A 19,364-nucleotide genomic window follows, 5' to 3' on the forward strand; every position below is an offset into this window, starting at 1 on the left:
GTTTTGACGTATGGGCTGTTTGAGCCTGTTTGGGAGGGGGGAGCGAGTCGGCGAGTGATCGAGTTGTCTATCTACTGCTCTCTGCTGGTCGATTTGTCGTATGGGTTTAAAAATGCAGAAAGATAAGCTATTTGAATGAAAGATTACAAAATTAAAAAAGAAAAAAACACACAAAAATCACTGGCACAGGGGTGAGTACATTATGAATAAACTCTGGCAGTCAATGTGTTAAAGTAATACTAGGTAACGTTTTCAGTAAAACTAAAGTTAAATTGTATATCTTTTGTGAGTGGCAAATGTTTCACAACACCCACTCCATGAATTTCACCCCCGAAAGCCTTTTATTTATATATTTTCTATTGAACGCTGTCTAGCATGACTTTCCCTCGAAAATGACGTCACCTGGCCGGAAAATGGAAGCGGAAATGCACCAGGTTCCTGTTTGGCCAGGAACTACCGCGCCGGTTTCCTGTTTGGGCCAGGAACTACCGCGCTAATAACAAAAGGAAACTCACGCTGATTTTAACTCATCCACTGCCAGACTTATTGCTGGCCACGTTTGCCCACTGCCAGAGATTTTTCATTGAAAAAAAAAAAGTACTCAGGAGCTGAGATACAGAATTTTTAAGCTTTAAGTTAACAAGGAAGTGGATGGGAGTCTTTTCCTTCGAAAAATCATATCTCCTTGGTCTTTGGCTCAAAAAAAAAAAAAAAAAAAATCTTGAAAAATTAATAATTACGTTTTTTTCGTCTGTGGCAGGGTTGGTAAACGGGAATAATTACGTTTATTACGTCAGTGGCAGTGGATGAGTTAAGAGATTGTATGATTTGAAGAACGAAAAAAAACAGAAAAAGAAAACACAGCTCACGGTAACTAATGCTCCACTGGCTATCCATACGATCCACAGATCGTATAAAACAATTAAAAGAACGCTTTTTGAAACACTTCCGTCTTCCGGTGAAAACGAATGGAATTCTGGGTGACGCAGTAATAAAGAAACGGCCTGCAGTGACGGTAATGACCAGCAGAGGCTGCTAAAAGTCGTTTTTTGGAAATCTGCACAGAACAACTTTAACCTTTTTAGGCCGCGACCCCCCAAAATAATCATATTTGAACTGGGGACCCCCCCCCCCCCCCCCCATCCTGATAACCACAGATAAATATTGTGAAAATAGCAGATCTACAAGCTCACAAAGCCTTGCATCGGCCATTTTAAATTATTTATATTATTTGACAATTTGGGTTTTAGTATAGTTTGATGATTACTTTTGATGCAGTAATGGTCTTTTTATTTAGGTATTAAAAGGGTCTTATAAGTCCTTAAATTGTCACTTCACTGTCATCTGGGGCCCCCCCCCCCAATTCATGTGGGGACCCCGCTGGGGGTCCCGAACCACAGGTTGAGAGCCCCTGCTTTATCCCATTAAGACCTGGAACGCATCTGTGTCACTTTTTTATTTGAGCTAAAAAGCATTATGTTACACTTTGGCTATTCAAAAATAGCAGATATACAAGCGCTATGAGCTTGTATATCTGCTATTTTTGAAAAATCATGAAAATGTGTGTAAATCTTTGAAAGTATTGTTTTAAAGCGAACAAACATTTAACTCAAATCTTCCCGTCTGCGGGGTCCGTGGCCAAATACATAATACATTTTGGGGTCCTTGACATGAAACAGTTTGAGAACCACTGACATAGTAATATAAGTATTTTCAAAAAACTGTACTGAAGACATTTTGTAGAATCGGCCTCAGGTCTTAATGGGTTATGACAGCAGTTTTACAACTCGGGCGCACACACACACACACACACACACACACACACACACAGTGAGCACGGTTAACTATGAACCGTGCCGCGAGTGCGTTCACACGGCCCGCAACACAAGAAAGACAGCAGCACATGGGCCTTCAGTTGTGTGTGTGTGTGAGAGAGAGAGAGAGAGAGAGAGAGAGAGAGAGAGAGAGAGAGAGAGAGAGAGAGAGAGAGAGAGAGAGAGAGAGAGAGAGAGAGAGAGAGAAAATGCAATCTCAACAAAAGTGACATCTACAGCTGCTCATGCCATGAGTGTTATACATTCTGCAGCCTACTAAAAGAGAATGCCAGGCTATAGAGATGCTGCCCATTCCAAGAAAAAAATACGTCCAAGCACTGAATCAAAGAGAGAACACAAAGTTAATTATAATTTACAAGCTTGTTTTATAGGCAACGTCTAGTGGAGATATGCGCTCTGTGTAGCGCACCTTTTAAAACTGTTAGTGATGTTGTGTGAATGGCTGACATAGAACGATGACGATCATCTGTTATAAGAAGGTGATCCTAAAGCCTGAAGTGACACATTATGTAGATCTGCTGTTTTTAGCAAGTGACTCCATCATATTATGACTTAAATTAAGCATTATTCCATACCTGAGGCCTTCTAAATCCTACCTAAGTTTTCAGAAAAAATAATAATAATTATGCTGCTTCAAAAATAGCTAAAGTAGCAGATCTTTTGCGTGACGCTGTAGTAGTGTGATCAAGTAGGGCGTTAATTTACGAAAAAACACCAAAAGTTACAATACGGACATAAGAGGTTTCTGCCCAATAACAGCGATATTATGTAATAACTAAAAAGAGACAGAGGCGTTCCCCAGCTTGAAATGTACAACAACGTACTGTACCTGTGTAATAGGTCTAAATGGGTTTTATAGGCTCTATGCACAGTAGCCATATTATCACTTCCTTCACAGGTGTTACCAACGATACTAATGAAGGCTCTGTTCCATTTAGTGTAGCACAGTTCTCAGACGTTTTAATTTCCACGTCACCCCCATAACTCTGAGAGTGTACAAATGGAACCAAATGGACCCGCACTCTCAGAGTTACACACCCGTAAGGGTCCATTTGGAAGCCCATGAGGGTCCCTGGACCACAATTTTAGACCCACTGGTGTAGCAGAGTGTTTCCAGTGAAGTCAACACGAACAATATCAGCACCCTGACTCTGTTTGACCAGAATGGAACAGAGCCTTCATTAGTATCATTGGCAACACCTGTGAATTTCTTCACAATATGGCTGCTGTGCATAGAGCCTATTCATAATACTTCCCCGTATGACAGTGTAAAATAAAAAGGCGTAACTCCTGACAGAGGGGCCTTCCTCACCGAGTCTGTGTCGTCCTCGTACAGCTCCATGTCTGTCCTCATGCTGTCCTCCAGGCCCTCGCTCTCATCGTCCTCGCAGCCCACGAAGAATCTGGGAGCGCCACGCTGGCTCTCGCCCGGCCCGTCGGCCTCTGACATCACAGTCCCCGACGACAGCGGCCTTCAGGATCCCACCGCTCCATCGCACGTCGCCAACACGACCGCCGGGGGGGGGGGGGGGGGGGGTCCGTCCGGCCCGCCCGATGGAAGGGCCGGGGCGACGCCCGGGGGGTTTAGAGGGGAGGGAGGGGGGGGGGGGGGGGGGGGGGTTTAGGGTTTTCACTTGGGGGCGGGGCTGGGTTTAAATCTGAGGAGGTGGATAGTGGGCCCAGTAGCGGAGGGGGGGGGAAACGATAAAGGCAAAAGGGGAGAGGAGAGAGCTTACAGAGGCTGACAGGGATTCAAGGAGGTTGTATGTTATGTTAAACTTCACACACACACACACACACACAGGAGATGAGAGGGGAGCGACGGTGCCGATAATGTAGGCCTCTGAGGTGCTATCGCTCCTGCGGTGTCTCCTTCGTCGTCAGGCAGAGTTCCATCTTATATTACGGGCTTGGGTTACTCGAGCGTCTTTCAGAAGCCGCTAGAGAGGTACGACTCCTCCAACGATCTGGTGACAGCAGTCCTAAAAAAGAAACACAAACATCAGAAAAAACATTATGTCTATTAATAATAACATTTCATTTTCACTGGCTCTTTGTTTCCTTCCTAAATAAACGGCCTCATTGTCTTGTTTTGTTCTGTCAATCCTTGCCACTGTTTTTATTCTGCTTCACTGTATTTTTTTCCTCTTCTTTTTCCCCCCTTTACTCCCAATTAGAATTTACCTGTTATGCTTATTCCCAGTTTTTTCCCCACTCTCATGTATATTCCCTGCCTACAATTGATCATGTCGGAGCCAGGATGTAGACCAGTGGTTCTCAAAGTTTTTCATGTCAAGGACCCCCAAAAATGATATGTATCTGGCCGCGGACCCCCATCTCAAATGTTTTGTTCCAAGGACCCGCCAGAAGCAAAGATTTGTGCTACAAATGTTCGCTTCAAAATATGAATATATTCAAAAGGTTTGCACAAATTTTCACGATTTTTCAAAAATAGCAGATCTACAAGCTCATAGCGCGGCACTCGGTGCCGTGCTATGAGCTTGTAGATCTGCTATTTTTGAATAGCCAACGTATAAAAGGTCAAAAATGATTGTGATGCTATATTTACACATTTTGCTGGGTACCCCCTGGAACCCCCCCCCCCCCCCCAAGGACCCCTGGGGGTCCCCGGACGGACCCCACTTTGAGAACCAATGGTGTAGACAACCCCGCGTCTCCTCCGATACACATGAATACACACATGACAGTGAGGAGATTCACCACGAGTGCGCAACGCACGCGGAAGGACATGCCGTCTAATTCAGTTCTTTGGCGAGTTCAAGATTCAATACGTTTTATCTGTCACTCACTGCACACACACTCAAGTGTGTGTGCGCAGTGACTGTGAAATGTGAAATCAATGTTGGTGTGACACGCTCCGACAGAACACCATGTGACCAGCACAGTTCTCCGATTCCTGATTTTGTACGCTTGTGTAAATGAAAAGCAAGTCTTTTGCACACCTACAAAGGCGACAGGTGCGTAGGAGAAGACCAGACGGGGGCCACAACCTACTGAAAGAAAATGTTGCCCTTATTATCTGTACATACTGTCATCATGATTATTATTAATATGGAAATGCTGAATTATGTGGTATATTTGCACTTATGAATTGAGCCCATTTATGATTGATTGTTGTTGTTGATTGTATTTTAATTCAGATCACCTGTCACCTTAAAGAGTGATGTCACATTTTGGCGTGACCCGATTGGTCCACTGTAGGTTAGACAGCATTATAAAAATTGTGTTTAAAAAAAAAGAAGGACCTAGCTAAACATTGACTTGAGCGAATACAGAGATGGTTGTGCTATATGCTTCGGGTCAAATAACAGCTGAACAAAACACTCCATGGAGAGCGGCAATAGTATTGGGGAATATAACACCACTACTACACACAGCATCAAAAGGTCACCATGTGGAAAACAATGTTTCAGATAGCTTCCTAAACATAGAGCTCTGTTTCTCTGCTGACTCTCTTCATTTGAACCCATTCCACAAATGTTTACAAACAGTTTTCTGAAAAACTTACATTGCTATATCAGTGGTGCTCAAACTTTTTCAAGTCAAGGACCCCAAAAATGATATGCATTTGGATGATATACTGTAGCGCGTCCACACTATGATCTTGTATATCTGCTATTTTTGAATAGCCAAAGTATAAAATAAATGGTTCAAGTGGTTCAAATCTAAAATGACAAAGATGCTTTCCCGCTTACTGGGTTAAGAAAGCCTACAACAGTTTTGCAACATAATTTTTGTCTATGTCACACAACCCAGGAAATGGTTTTAAGTTTAATTTGTGTTATTCTTATTATACTGCATATTACCATGTAATGCATGCCACAGACATGCAGCACAAATGTAACTGTAGTATCTTAACCATGCCATTTCGACACCAGTTCAACAGAGACAAATACAGACAGACTAATAAGTAGCTGATGAAACATTACCACCTCCCAAATGCTCGACATGGGGTTAGACAATTCCAATCAATGCCTCATTGAAATGGTAATACATCATGGAATCTTGAATCTTTCATTCAGGGGAATCCTCTCTCTGTCTGAACAAAAAAGGGTTTTCAAAGAAGTACTGCTTAACTCCCGAATGGTGTGGACTGCAGACTTGCAAAGAAAAGAATTCCAGGCCACTCCGTCTTTGATGAAAAAATATATTACGGATTTATTTTGAGCAAGGCAACAATATGACCAACGCGTATCGACATAAAAGGTCTTGATCAGGGTCTCCTCTATCTCTCTATCTGCATCTTGGCGCAGACTTTATTCAAAGTAAAACTGTTTCCATGCTTAAGTGGATTACTGGGCAGCTTTGCAGCAGGCTTACCCTCCTCTATTACACCTGTTTACTATGGGTAGCATGGCACTCTCTGAGCAAAGCGTGACCTTCTGTTTATGAGCCATTAAACCGGCTGTCACTGCAGACAGGTCAAGCATTTGGTACTTTTAAAAGGCTTGGAATTAATTACGGCTTGATCTGATCAAAGGATTCATGCAGTTGCACCTGTTTTTTGTCTTCCAGTGAGAAAGATGTAACCTATGATAGATTGAGGTGTAAGATTATTAATGACAGTTAGTAGATTGCAGAGCTGACAGCATTAGATATTCTCAAATTAACCACAGTACAACAGAACTGTTGAATAGACAACATTAGAGAAAACTCAGATTTTTTTCCCAGATGATGTTGAAGATGAATTTTGAAAGATGTATTCTTTTCCATGAAACCAGGATAAAAAAAGACATTGTTGGTACAGTTATACACTATCGAGCCTCCATGTAAAGAGGCCTTATGTGCATGTGGGGAAAAGTAAGTGTATAGCATATCAATGTATACTTTACCCACAGAAAAAAAAATGTAATAAAAGTATTATTAATGACAGTTAGCAGATTGCAGTACTGACAGCATTAGAGATTCTCAAATTAACTACAGTACAACACAACTGTTGAATAGACATTAGATTAGAAAACTCAAAGATCTTTCTCCAGATGATGTTAAAGTTGAAGATGAATTTGAAAGGATGTATTTTCCATGAAAAATACAATGTTGGTAAAGATGTATAATATCTCACAATATCTTAATCACACCTTTTAATATTATTATCTTTTCTCCGTGTATACAGAGATAAAGGGGAAAAAGCAACAAAAAAAGGGAATACAAATGTACACCTGTAATTTTCCCTAATAAAAATATTTATTTAAAAAAAGAAAAGAAAAAAATATAAATGTAATATCGAACCTCCATATAAAAGAGACCTTATGTGCATGTGAGAAAAATGTATGTGTACATCATGTAAATGTATAGTTTTACCCACAGGAATAAAAAAATAAGCCACATTAGCTGACGTTAGCTTAGCATAGAGTCGGCTGTGTAAACAAGTGTTCCAGTCAGAGCCATTTTATGAGCGTTTTGAAGCTCATTGTGAAGTTTGTGGAGATTCTGTTAATGTTCTGTCAGACAGACTGAACGTACATCATACCGTCTGTCTGACTGACAGAGACACTAAAAGGCTAAAAATCATGTTAAATCACAGTTTACTTACAGAGCCGGTTTGTTGTGTTGACATCAGTTCTCTCTCTCTCTCTCTCTCTCTCTCTCTCTCTCTCTCGCTCTGTCTGAGTGAGTCTCTCTCTCTCGCTCTCTCTCGCGCGCGCGCACTCTCTCTCTCTCTCTCTCTCTCTCTCTCTCTCTCTCTCTCTCTCCTCTCTCTCTCTTTCAGTGTTGCCAGATATTGTGAGAGAAACAAGCAACCAGGTCTATGAAAACAAGCCCGATTTGGGCAATTTGGTCCCTGACACAAAATATTTTCAGATGGGGGGGGTCTGCGGAAGGACAAATACATATTAATTTGGGGGTCCTTTAGAGCGTTAAGCCGCTTTTCCATTAGTGATTTCCCTCTAACGCCCTGAAAGACCCCTCGCTCTGCGCTTGTACAAGGAATTCCACTGCTCTGCGAACAGATCTGGAGGATTTGAACTTACCATTAACCAAAATCTGTAGCCGAGCACTGTGGACTGTCTCGCTGACATATTTTATTTTCTGCCCAAAAAGTGTATTTTAAAGAGTAGGTGGGGTGCTGAGGGGCTTCCCACCTCCGAGAATAGACTTTCAACAACACAAAACAGCCTTTGCTTCGGTGAGTAGCGAAATGGTTTTGTTTATTTTCATTACTCTTGAGCGCTGGCAGGGCAGTGGAATTCCTTGTACAAGCGCAGAGCGAGGGGTCTTCCAGGGCGTTAGAGGGAACTCACTAACGCTCTGAACCGGCCGGGCTAGGGGTCAGTGTTAAAAAACACTGGTTTAACAACATTTGGGAAACAAGGCCAAATAAGCAAATACACTTCAGAAACAAGACCAAAAAAAAAAACGTTTTTTACATATTTATAACAACTAAGCGACTTCACTGAAAAATAAGCCCAAAGTCGCTTATAATAAGCGGACATGGCAACACTGTGTGTCTCTCTCTCTCTCTCTCTCTCTCTCTCTCTCTCTCTCTCTCTCTCTCTCTCTCTCTCTCTCTCTCTCTCTCTCTCTCTCTCTCTCTCTCTTGACAGCTTGCTGTGAAACCAACCTTCTTTTTTCTTTTTCTTTTTTTTTCCTTCCTCAGGTTCGAATTGAAAAGATCAACGTGGAATTCAGCCAATTGAAAATGACTAACTCGTTCAAGAAGGCGTGGCCCCCAGACCGTTTAAGCCAATAGGGTAACGATGTCTATAAATTATATGTCCACAAGAACAGCCCACCACAAGTAAAAAGATCTCTAGCGCCCTCTTCCGTTCAGAATCAGGCATGCCAACACCATGGACTTGGTTGAACAATAATAATAATAAAAAAGATCAACAACTGTCTGAGGAACTTTGTGTCTATTTATCATGATAAGATTTGGATCATAATATAATTGATATATTTTTTTTACCAGTTATAATTTAAGTGATATAGATATTACTACAACCAATACACAGGACCTTAATGGAAACAAGTCCTGGGCTTATCTGGGATATCCTTTTAGCATCCTTTTGTATAAATAATGTGGCACTGTTCCTTTTTTTTTTTGCATACTGTTAACAAAGTATTCAAAGAATCAAAAAAGTATTATATTTTTTGATTGTTTGAATACATATCTTTTAACAATAACAACACCAATGTAGTAATAATAATAATAATAATAATAATAATAAAAATAATAAAAAATAATAATATTAATAATACAAATAATAACCATAAAAAGAATACAAATATACATTATTATTATTATCATCATTATTATTATTATTATGCTAGTAAAATCCTACAAGAGGCTCGAGTTCAGTATTTTGGAACTGTGAGCTCATATACATGCAGGACAACAACCCAGCCTCTCAGCTTTCCCTGTTTAGACCACAGGCCAGTCCACTCCTACTGCTGCCCAGGTGGCTGTGAGGGGTCATACTGGTGCTCTATATACTTAGGATGAAAACAGCATCTTATAAACAGCGCATTCAGCAACTTCTGCACAAACAAGGTTCTTCTGTCAGCAAAATGAGTATGGAGAGAATGCACGAGAATGCACGAGTGTGTGTGTGTGTGTGTGTGTGTGTGTGTGTGTGTGTGTGTGTGTGTGTGTGTGTGTGTGTGTGTGTGTGTGTGTGTGTGTGTGTGTGTGTGTGTGTGTGTGTGTGTGTGTGTGTGTGCGCGCGCGTTGGGGGGTGGAGGGTGCCTGTGCTCAAATATTGGTGGTGCACATTAAAGGTAGAGTAAGTGATAAAACAAAAGTTTTTTTGTTAAAAGGTTAAAGTAACAGGAGTCTCCCCATCTCGCCAGCTCTTTAATAAACAGAAGATACATTTTCAAGTAGGTGACAACATTTCAGCCAATTAGGAGAGAGTTAACCTGACTCTGCCAGATGGGGACGGTATTGAGTAACCAGGTTCCTCAAGACAGAAACAAATGTGAAACAAGTTTTTTGGATCTGGCAGCGTCAGGTTAGGAGAGAGTACCCATTTATCAGCTTAATTTTTTATAGTGTTCCAGTTCCAATTTCGTCTGCTCATTTCTTTGTGTCATCACTTCCAATTTCACTTATTTAATCTCTATCCTGACTGAGTTCTCTATCCTGATTGGATACAATTGGTATCCCAACCTGAAAATGCATTTTCTGTTTAAAAAAGAGCAAGAGAGACATGGAGACTCGTTACTGAACAAACACTCTATACAATCAGAATATAGAGCTATTTAACACTTATTTTAACACTTATTTTAAGAAAATCACTTACCCTACCTTTAACCTCTCCACCCTTCACTGAATGTATTAGTCATTTAGCCATAATTAGACACAATTTACCCTTAATCTAGGTGATGTGTCTCACTTAAGTGCTCCATAGTGTCAGACACACACACACACACACACACACACACACACACACACACACACACACACACACACACACACACACACACACACACACACACACACACACACACACACACACGCGTGCATTTGGTCCGGAATAGTACTAGTAATTTTCCCCCTGGAATGAGGTAGCAGCCACTTTGAGAGTCTATTTTACTCCACAGTTCTTATGATTCATATCTTCTCTCTCTCACCTCTTAACAACTTGAGTTCACAAAGGCCCTCTATAAGCACTGAGCAGCCCTCAACAGCTCACATATGGCTTCCATTTGCCACAAGCAGGAGTGCTGCTACAACACTCTAGATTCTAGAACATACAGCAGTGGTCAGGCCAGGACAAGGAGCCTCATTATACATATATGGATTTCCCCATCTCCGTAACCCCTGCCAACAGTGGTCCCGGATTGGCTGTTCTGATCCCTGGTCCCTGGTGCAATGATCGGTTCAGTGTTTCCTGTACAACGCCGTCTTGGAGTTGTCCCAGTACTGGCTTTCTAAGAAGGCCATTGGCCTGGCTACTCATATTAAATATTGAAGGATGTTGAGAGAAAAGTTCCCAGAGTTTGTTCCCACCAAAATGTCAAACTGTCCAGCTGATGAAAACAGACAGGTAGACCACGCACGCCCCTACGCCCGCCCACACACACTTTAACCATTTATGTATGTTCACACAAAGGAGATCATATATACAAGGACACAAATATCATAGGTGCAGTAAGGTTACATTCACAAAATCATGGCATATGTCTTCATGATACAATAAGCATGTCACTCAGTATGGGTATAAGTAACACCGTCTCCGCCATATGTCCGCCAATTCAGAGACGGCACAATACAACAACAACAACCAATCTGTGGGTATATGTCCTAGGCTGCCAAATATAAAAAACAAATAGTCTGCACCTATAGCCCAGCTCTGAGATGGTTTGTAGAAGTGGTTGGTACACACACACACACACACACACACACACACACACACACACACACACACACACACACACACACACACACACACACACACACACACACACACACACACACACACACACACACACACACACACACACACATTCTCTCCATACTCTCAACGATTGCTACATGAGTTGTTTCAACAACAAAAAAATCAAGCAATATGAAACACATGCCACAACAGTAGAAAGACCCTTGTACATTGTGGGACACAATCAGATCTAACCCTAACCCTAATAAATGATAGAGCAGACAGAGTACTGTGTACTGATCCTGCTGCCCCAAAGCCCAGAGGAAGGCTTCATCTGGGGTCCCATCATGTCATGAGAACACTACACTTCCTATTCACAGAGGGCCTATAACTGTTTGTTACATTATGTCTCTGAGCCAACCCTTCAACATTGCCTGCCTTGACAGATATATGATACTACACAGTCAATTGTGGGGTGGTAATTTAACTCATTGTCAAAATGGATTGATTGATTTGATTGATATCTTGATGATAAAATAAAACATAATCACATGTAACAAGTTCAATGTGTTAAATGTCCCTAATTTGGGAATTATGTGTGATTTAAAAAAAATGCTGAAACATGTTTTTAAAAATGGCAGATCTATGAGCTCACAACGCGTCACATTGTGATGCATAGTGGGCTTATTTCTGCTATTCATTGTATGATGAAATAAATAGGGCTTAACCTCTTAAACTCTATATTCTTAGTTGACCAGAGCCCCTTAGAGCTCTATAATAGGCCCCCACCTGTTTTCTCTCTACACTAAATATCTTCGACGAAAATGTTGCCCCCCCCCCAGAATAGGGACGCTATACGGTTCATGTGGTTAAGTGGTTAAAGTGCAGTCCAGAAAGGCAATATATACGTAGGCTAAAACATTCGTACAAGACTTCTTTCAGAGGGGTGAATGTTTGTGTGCCACACCACACCACCTATATAGAGTTATGACCGTAATGCATGCAGTGGTTAATGATTTCACTGCTCTATAGTAAAGGCCAGTGGTGGAAAAAGTACTCAGATGTTTTATTTGAGTAAAAGTATCAATACTGCAATGTAGAAGTACTCTGTTACAAGTAAAAGTAAAACATTTACTTGAGTAAAAGTACAAAAGTATTGGTATCAAAATGTACTTAAAGTACCAAAAGTAAAAGTACTAAAATGTTTGAAAATAGCAGATCTACAAGCTCACGCGTTGTGAGCTTGTAGATCGGCCATTTTCAAATAGCAAATACAATATTTTGCCTCTGAGATGTAGTGGAGTAGAAGTAAAAGTATAGACAATTGGAAATACTCCAGTAAAGTAAAAGTGCCTCAAATTGTACTTAAGTACAGTACTTGAGTAAATGTACTTAGTTACTTTACACCACTGGTAAAGGCAGGCTGCCAGTTGTCTGGCTGGTGGGTAGCAGAGCATGGGTCTTTTTTATCAGCTGCAGCTCTGCTGAAGTAGAAGAAAGTCTGTTCTGTGCTCTGACATAAGGAAACAGTGTTCCTGCAGCAACACCCCCTGAAACATGCTCGGATAGATAAACATTCATTCAATTCACGTTAGCATACAAAAGTAGGCACGCGTGGATGAATACAATCCCACACATGTGGGCATATGGTGGATAGCAGTATTATTGTATATATGCACCCTATACACAGCCTATAGGCTACCTTTAAAGAGGGTGTAGGTGATATTCATATGTTAAAATTAGTATTAAATAGCTCTATATTTCGTAAAAATTGCTATTGAGTTGTTTGTTCAGTAACAGGGGGCTCCCACTTTCTCTAGCTCTTTAGTAAATATAAATTACTTTTTCAGGTCACAATGTCAATTTTATCCAATCAGGAGAGAGAACTCATACAGAATACAGAATAAACAAGTGAAATAGGTTGTAATTGAACAAAAGAACGGGCAGACAAAATTGGACCTGGAACACTATAAAACTGAAGCTGATAAATAATCTTCGTGGGGTTCAGGATCCTGACCTGAAAATGTATTTTCCAATCACGAAAGAGCTGGAGACCCCCTTTACACCCCATTCAACTATGTTCTGTCCCGTTACAACATCATACTGTTATGCTGTATGTTATTTTTCCCGCAAAGTAGCATGCACCTTGTGCTATATTCATCAACCAATCATATGCCTTGATTATTACGTAACGTTTTTAGAGTTCCTGCAAAACATGCCTTTCCGGTGTGTTCCCGTAAATTCAGGCCGAGATAGAAGCCTGATTTATAATGTTGCTAGCTTGAATATAAAGTAGGCTAAACACTTTCAAAGCGTCACTCTATGCAACTATTTGTTTTTCCTGTTAGCCCTGATCCGCTTAAATCCATGACGCCTCCCGGTTTGCTCGGAATTCTCTTTCCAAAATAAATATGATGAGGTAAGTAGTAGGAGCTACTCTGATGCATTTATTTTTAGAGTGAGAAGTAACATCTTCCATGAAAAGTTTCAATGTACAAGTAAGGTGAGTAAGCTTATGGCAGAACCACCTTTATTTCCAACTCTTTGGTTAATGGATGAAAAATCACCAATTCCAAGCTGGGACTGCAGCAGCAGAAAGACAGAGTCATATAATTCCACATGTGAGGAAAAAAACTGCTCTCAAGAAAGGCTTTCATTAACTACTTAAGCCAAATTTTGTAATTTTTCAGACGATGGTGTCACAATATTGAGAAAATGAACAAGTGTCTGGCATCTAACAGTGTTCCTGTTATGATGTTGCCATTGCTCTCCTTGTTAGCATAATTCCATAATATTTTCAGGCAAGTTTATGTGACAGCCAAGCAAACATTCAACTTGAGACAAAGAGTGAGGGAGACAGAAAGAGTGAGCCAGAGAATGAGGGAGACAGAGAAAGAGTGAGACCAAGTAAGTAGACATGGAAAGAGTGAGACAAAGAATCTGAGAGCGTGAGGGAGACAGAAAGAGTGACAGAGCGTGAGGGAGACAGAAAGAGTGACAGAGTGTGAGGGAGACAGAAAGAGTGACAGAGCGTGAGGGAGCTCAGAAAGAGTGACAGAGCGTGAGGGAGACAGAAAGAGTGACAGAGCGTGAGGGAGACAGAAAGAGTGAGAGAGCATGACGGAGACAGAAAGAGTGAGAGAGCATGACGGAGACAGAAAGAGTGAGAGAGCATGACGGAGACAGAAAGAGTGACAGTGCGTGAGGGAGACAGAAAGAGTGAGAGAGCGTGAGGGAGACAGAAAGAGTGAGAGAGCGTGAGGGAGACAGAAAGAGTGAAAGAGCGTGAGGGAGACATAAAGAGTGAGAGAGCGTGAGGGAGACATAAAGAGTGAGAGAGCGTGAGGGAGAGAGAATGAGTGACAGAGTGTGAGGGAGACAGAAAGAGTGAGAGAGCAAAAAATAGCAAAAAATAGCAAAAGTAGCAGATCTACAAGCTCAAAACACATCGCTTCGCGCCGCGTTTCGAGCTTGCAGATCTACTACTTTTTATGCTTTTGTGTGACGCTGTAGACAGTATGTAGGGGATTCATTTACGAAAAAACACCAAAAGTGCCCGACAGCAATGATATATAAAAAAATCACACCCTGTGTAAAGTGAGTGGTGCCTTTGAGCCCCGTATTGACCCCCGTATTGATGTTGTCATCAATGTTTGTGGACAGACATAGAAAACAGACTAGAATATGTGAGACCCGTGCTATTTTAAACAAAGGAAATCACTTACCCTATCTTTAACCATAGTTTTCTAGAAATGTTCTGATTCTTAGATTAGAACATCTAAGGATTAGAACATGTTAGCTTGGCAAACATCAGTGCCATCAGCCAAACTAACATTGGACATGTTAGCTTGGCTGATGGCACTGATGTCACTTCGAAACATGTAAACAATGTTTCGAAGTGACACACCTATTTATAGGGCTCTATTTCGTCATGCGTCTCGCTAGCCAATCAGAGCACACCCTTTCAACATATTGTCACGTGTCACGTGATGCTTGACCAATGTTAGCTTGGTGGACACACGGACATACATACATACTTACGTACATACATACATACGGACACACGGACAAAGCCAGATATAGGAGTGGTTGCCTTCGGCACCACTCAAAAAAATCACACCCTGTGTGAAGTGAGTGGTGCCTTTGATGAGCCCTGTATTGATTGATGTTGTCAAGAATGTTTGTTTATTGGACAGACAGACAGACAGACAGACAGACAGACAGACAGACAGACAGACAGACAGACAGACAGACATACATACATACATACATACATACATACATACATACATACATACATACATACGGACACACGGTCCGGACACACGGTCCGGACAAAGTCATGTATAGGAGTGGTTGCCTTCGGCACCACTCAAAAATCACACCCAGTGTGGGCGGTGCGGTGTGGTCACAGTGCTCATCACAGTGATGGAAGTTGACTTAAAGAAAAGTAATATTTCTGAAGTGTGTGGTGCTATCTATAATTATTAATTTAATCCATTTGGTCCTCTTTTTCATGAATGGTGCTTCACCTGGATGTAGGTGTGTAAGTTTCAAAAATGGTGGAAGGGGTTTATATGATATTCCTTCATGAGAAGTAATGAAGAAATGTAGCTTGTCTTTGAAATTGGCACGTGATGGAAGAATTCCTTCAGGATGCCATGTTCTTGCTGCGTGTGTCCAAGCAGGAGAGTACATTTTGGCAAATTGGGCCAAGCAAATGTCTTGCATATGTGTTGGCCTTCTTTCATATTTGGTGACAATGATATTTCTCTACATATTGTCCATATGGAAGCTCACTTAAAAAAATAATGTGTTTTTTTTTAATACCTTTTCCACCCACAATGTGTGATTCACTTTTAAAAAAACATAAATGTGTTTTTTTTAAGTGCGTAGTCCTATTTATAGGGCTATGCACATGTGTCATGTGTTTCACTAGCCAATCACAGTCCTGTATAGAGTCAACCAGTGTACAATGGTGGCCAATCACGGTGCAGGGTTAGGGGGGTACAATGGTGGCCAATCACAGCGCAGGGTTGGGGGGGTGCAATGGGTGGGGGGGGTACAATGGTGGCCAATCACAGTGCAGCGAATGTTGATGTCCAAACCTCACATATAGGGGCGGTTGCACCGCCCAAAAACTGGTTATTTCTTCAAATACCTAAAGAGAATTATATCAACTTAAATATTCACACGTCATATTCAAAACTAGAAGTTGGATAAATGACCTGAAAGGTGAAAGGATATCCTGACCCACAGATCCACACAGGAACTAACTCAAGGATTGTTCCTTCACAGGGAAGCTGAGTTTACACGTGGGAATAGGTATAGTAGGTACATTATGAGGTAGGCCTATACCTCATCATCCAAAACTTGAACAATATTGAGACTGTAGTACATATCTAACCCTTTAACATTGGATAATATCAGACTTGGACATCAGAGCCACCAGGATAATAGACTTGCCTTTAACTCCGAGTAACCCCGAGGTGTGAAAAGGAGAGCTGTGAAAGCACTTAAACTTTAGCCTTAACCTTCACAATGGAAAAAGGGCCACACAGCTGCTTTCCCACTACACATGCAAATGTGGAACCAGCACACCTCCACACAATACCCCTCAAAGTGCCGTAGGCCTACCCAGCTGAACTTGAAACTGAACTAGAAACAGGGTGCTCATCGGAGCGCAGGTCTTCATCGGGTCGGGTGGCCTACCCAGGGCTGTGTCATTCATGGGTTGCAGCCGGCAGGACACGAGGAAGCTGCGGAGGGAACGTTTTCACATGTGTGGCGCCACCTATGGGCAGAAGAGAAAGCACTTTTGGAGGTGCACTCTATAGAGCATTGGTTCTCAAAGTGGGGTCCGGGGACCGCCAGGGGTCCTTGAAGGAGTTCCAGGGGGTACCCAGCTAAATGATGGATTGTTAGCACTTAGCAACCAAATGGACCCTTATGGGTCTGGTCTGTAACTCTGAGAGTGTACAAATGGAACCAAATGGACCCTAACAGGTCCATTTGGTTCCATTTGTACACTCTCAGAGTTACATTAACATTGATTTTACAATAGAAATTGGGGTCCCATAGATAGAAATGCCATTAAATGGGGGTCCGTAGCCTAATGCATGTCAAACTGGGGGTCCTTGAAATTATCTAGAGCCGTAAAAATCTTCTCTTATGGGGGTCCCTGGCATATCTTTTCAAATGGAGGTCCGCGGGATAATAAGTGTCAATTTGGGGGTCCTTGACATGAAAAAGTTTGAGAACCACGGCTATAGACGCCCCTCAACGTGCCGTTCCAATTTGCATGATTGGAACACGATCCTCGCTTCTAGAGTTTGGCCCGCTACGCGGCCCTCACATCTACGTCACACCGCCGGTTCGACCAAAAGGCCCATATATGGGGCCCCCAATGGGCCACATGTGCCAATCGGCATTGTTAGGCAACAGTTTCTGTTGTGTCTGGTATCAGTGCATGTTATTCCTGTGATATCCACCGTCCACTGTCCTCCGTCGATGTATAGTCTCCATATGCATATTATGTTGTGACGCCCACCCAGGGTTGCCAGATCTGCTAATTATAATTTCCCCGCAAGATTTTATTAGAAAATAGCCGATCTACAAGCTCACAACGCGCATCGCGACGCGTTGTGAGCTTGTAGATCTGCTATTTTCAAATGGCTGATGTATACACGAATCCACGGAGCGCTGCCCTGCGCGCAGCCATTGCTGCGGTGTCAACGCTCCGAGGACGCGACACCGCAGCAATGGCCGCCTACAGGCAGCTACAGGCAGCGCGTCTGTGGATTTGTCTATAAAGTGCTTGTGTGGCCCATAGTCGCTTCTTTTGGGCTGGTTTTCCTAGACCTGGTTGCTTGTTTCTCTCATAGAATCTGGCAACACTGCGCCCGCCTCCTTTTAGGGTCCTACCCCTTACAGTGACATGGACATTTTTAGGCTGCCTCGCATGCTGAAAATCTCCATATAACGTACTGTATGTGCATGTCCACCCACCGTCCACCAACAAGGCAACTTTAATATTGGATAGGGCTTTTTAAGAGATAGACCCTGTACGTTTTTAAGCACATTACAGGCAAACAATATGTTGTATATCACAAGATCATTTGTACCCAACTTGGTGATTAACTGATGTTTCTGCAACAACATTTGTAGCATTTGTGGCACCCCCCATGGGATGTAAGTGAAATCGCCTCAGGCTCGGTTTTGTTTAGAGGCCCTCCAATGTGTGATTCAAATTTGGGGCAGATCGGATGCTGCATTCATGATTATTTTTTGTAAAGTAGGCCCCTCCCCAGAGAGAGAGAGAGCGAGAGAGAGGGAGAGAGAGAGAGAGAGAGAGAGAGAGAGAGAGAGAGAGAGAGAGAGAGAGAGAGAGAGAAAGAGAGGGAGAGCTGCCAGCACCACAAGGGAAGGATTCACCGTATTGCACAAACTTCAAAGTTCAAACGCCCAATGCAGGGCTGCCCAGTATGTGAACTGAATGTGGTCTTTGTTGTGCAAAGAGCTTATGAATACAGTTAAATGTCTACTAATCCCCTGAGATCAAACTGAAACCCTGACATCTACACATTAGTGCTGGATGTCAATCACTATGTCAAGTGGGATACTTAAGATAGTGGGAAACAAGGGGTTGCTTTGAGTGTAACAAGCTTCAGCTTGACATGCAGTTTCTTTTGTAAATGGTGGACTTACAGTAGGTGCAGTTTAAATACACCCAGTTATAGTTCTGATTCAGTGGACACATTCAGAGTTCCAGACTCCAGCTACTTGACTGTGCACTGCCACTGTGGCAGGGGATTTAATTAAACGCTTATTTGGACCTCCCTTCATACAGCATAACTTCTATAGTTTGTAAATACATCCTGTCCGACATCTCTTAAGAAATACTCCAGATGTAGAATAACATAATTAATAAACCATGTAGCATGGAGATGCACTGTGAAAACACCCCTCTCTGCCAGGCCACAGGCTGGGTCAGAGACGATGTTTCCCACCTCTGTCTCTCTCTCTGTGTATCCGGAACCAATCAGCACCAATTGTTTTGTGCATGACACCAGTAGGTCAAGGAAGTCAATTCCTTGTACACCAACCCACCTTACATTTTGGCCTAGAACTGCTGAACCGTAGGTTGTAGACTCAAAACACAGTTTTTACTATTAATCCATATAGAATT

The 19,364-nt window shown here is 42.1% G+C and overlaps 1 protein-coding gene across 4 annotated transcripts in view; it reads right to left on the reverse strand.

The window, feature by feature from the left end:
• LOC311050783 (inositol hexakisphosphate and diphosphoinositol-pentakisphosphate kinase 2-like) overlaps window positions 1-3,314 on the reverse strand; it is a 62,318-nt gene extending 59,004 nt beyond the window's left edge. For all 4 annotated transcript variants that reach the window (XM_084064941.1, XM_084064939.1, XM_084064940.1 and 1 more), the window contains exon 1: window positions 3,148-3,314. In XM_084064941.1, the coding sequence (XP_083921067.1) occupies window positions 3,148-3,285 (138 nt within the window). In that variant the 5' untranslated portion in view covers window positions 3,286-3,314. The remainder of the gene's footprint in view (window positions 1-3,147) is intronic.
• Between the last annotated feature and the right edge of the window lie 16,050 nt (window positions 3,315-19,364).

Source organism: Gymnoscopelus microlampas (assembly GCF_963454915.1).
Source record: "Gymnoscopelus microlampas genome assembly, chromosome: 1".
Lineage (NCBI taxonomy): Eukaryota > Metazoa > Chordata > Actinopteri > Myctophiformes > Myctophidae > Gymnoscopelus > Gymnoscopelus microlampas.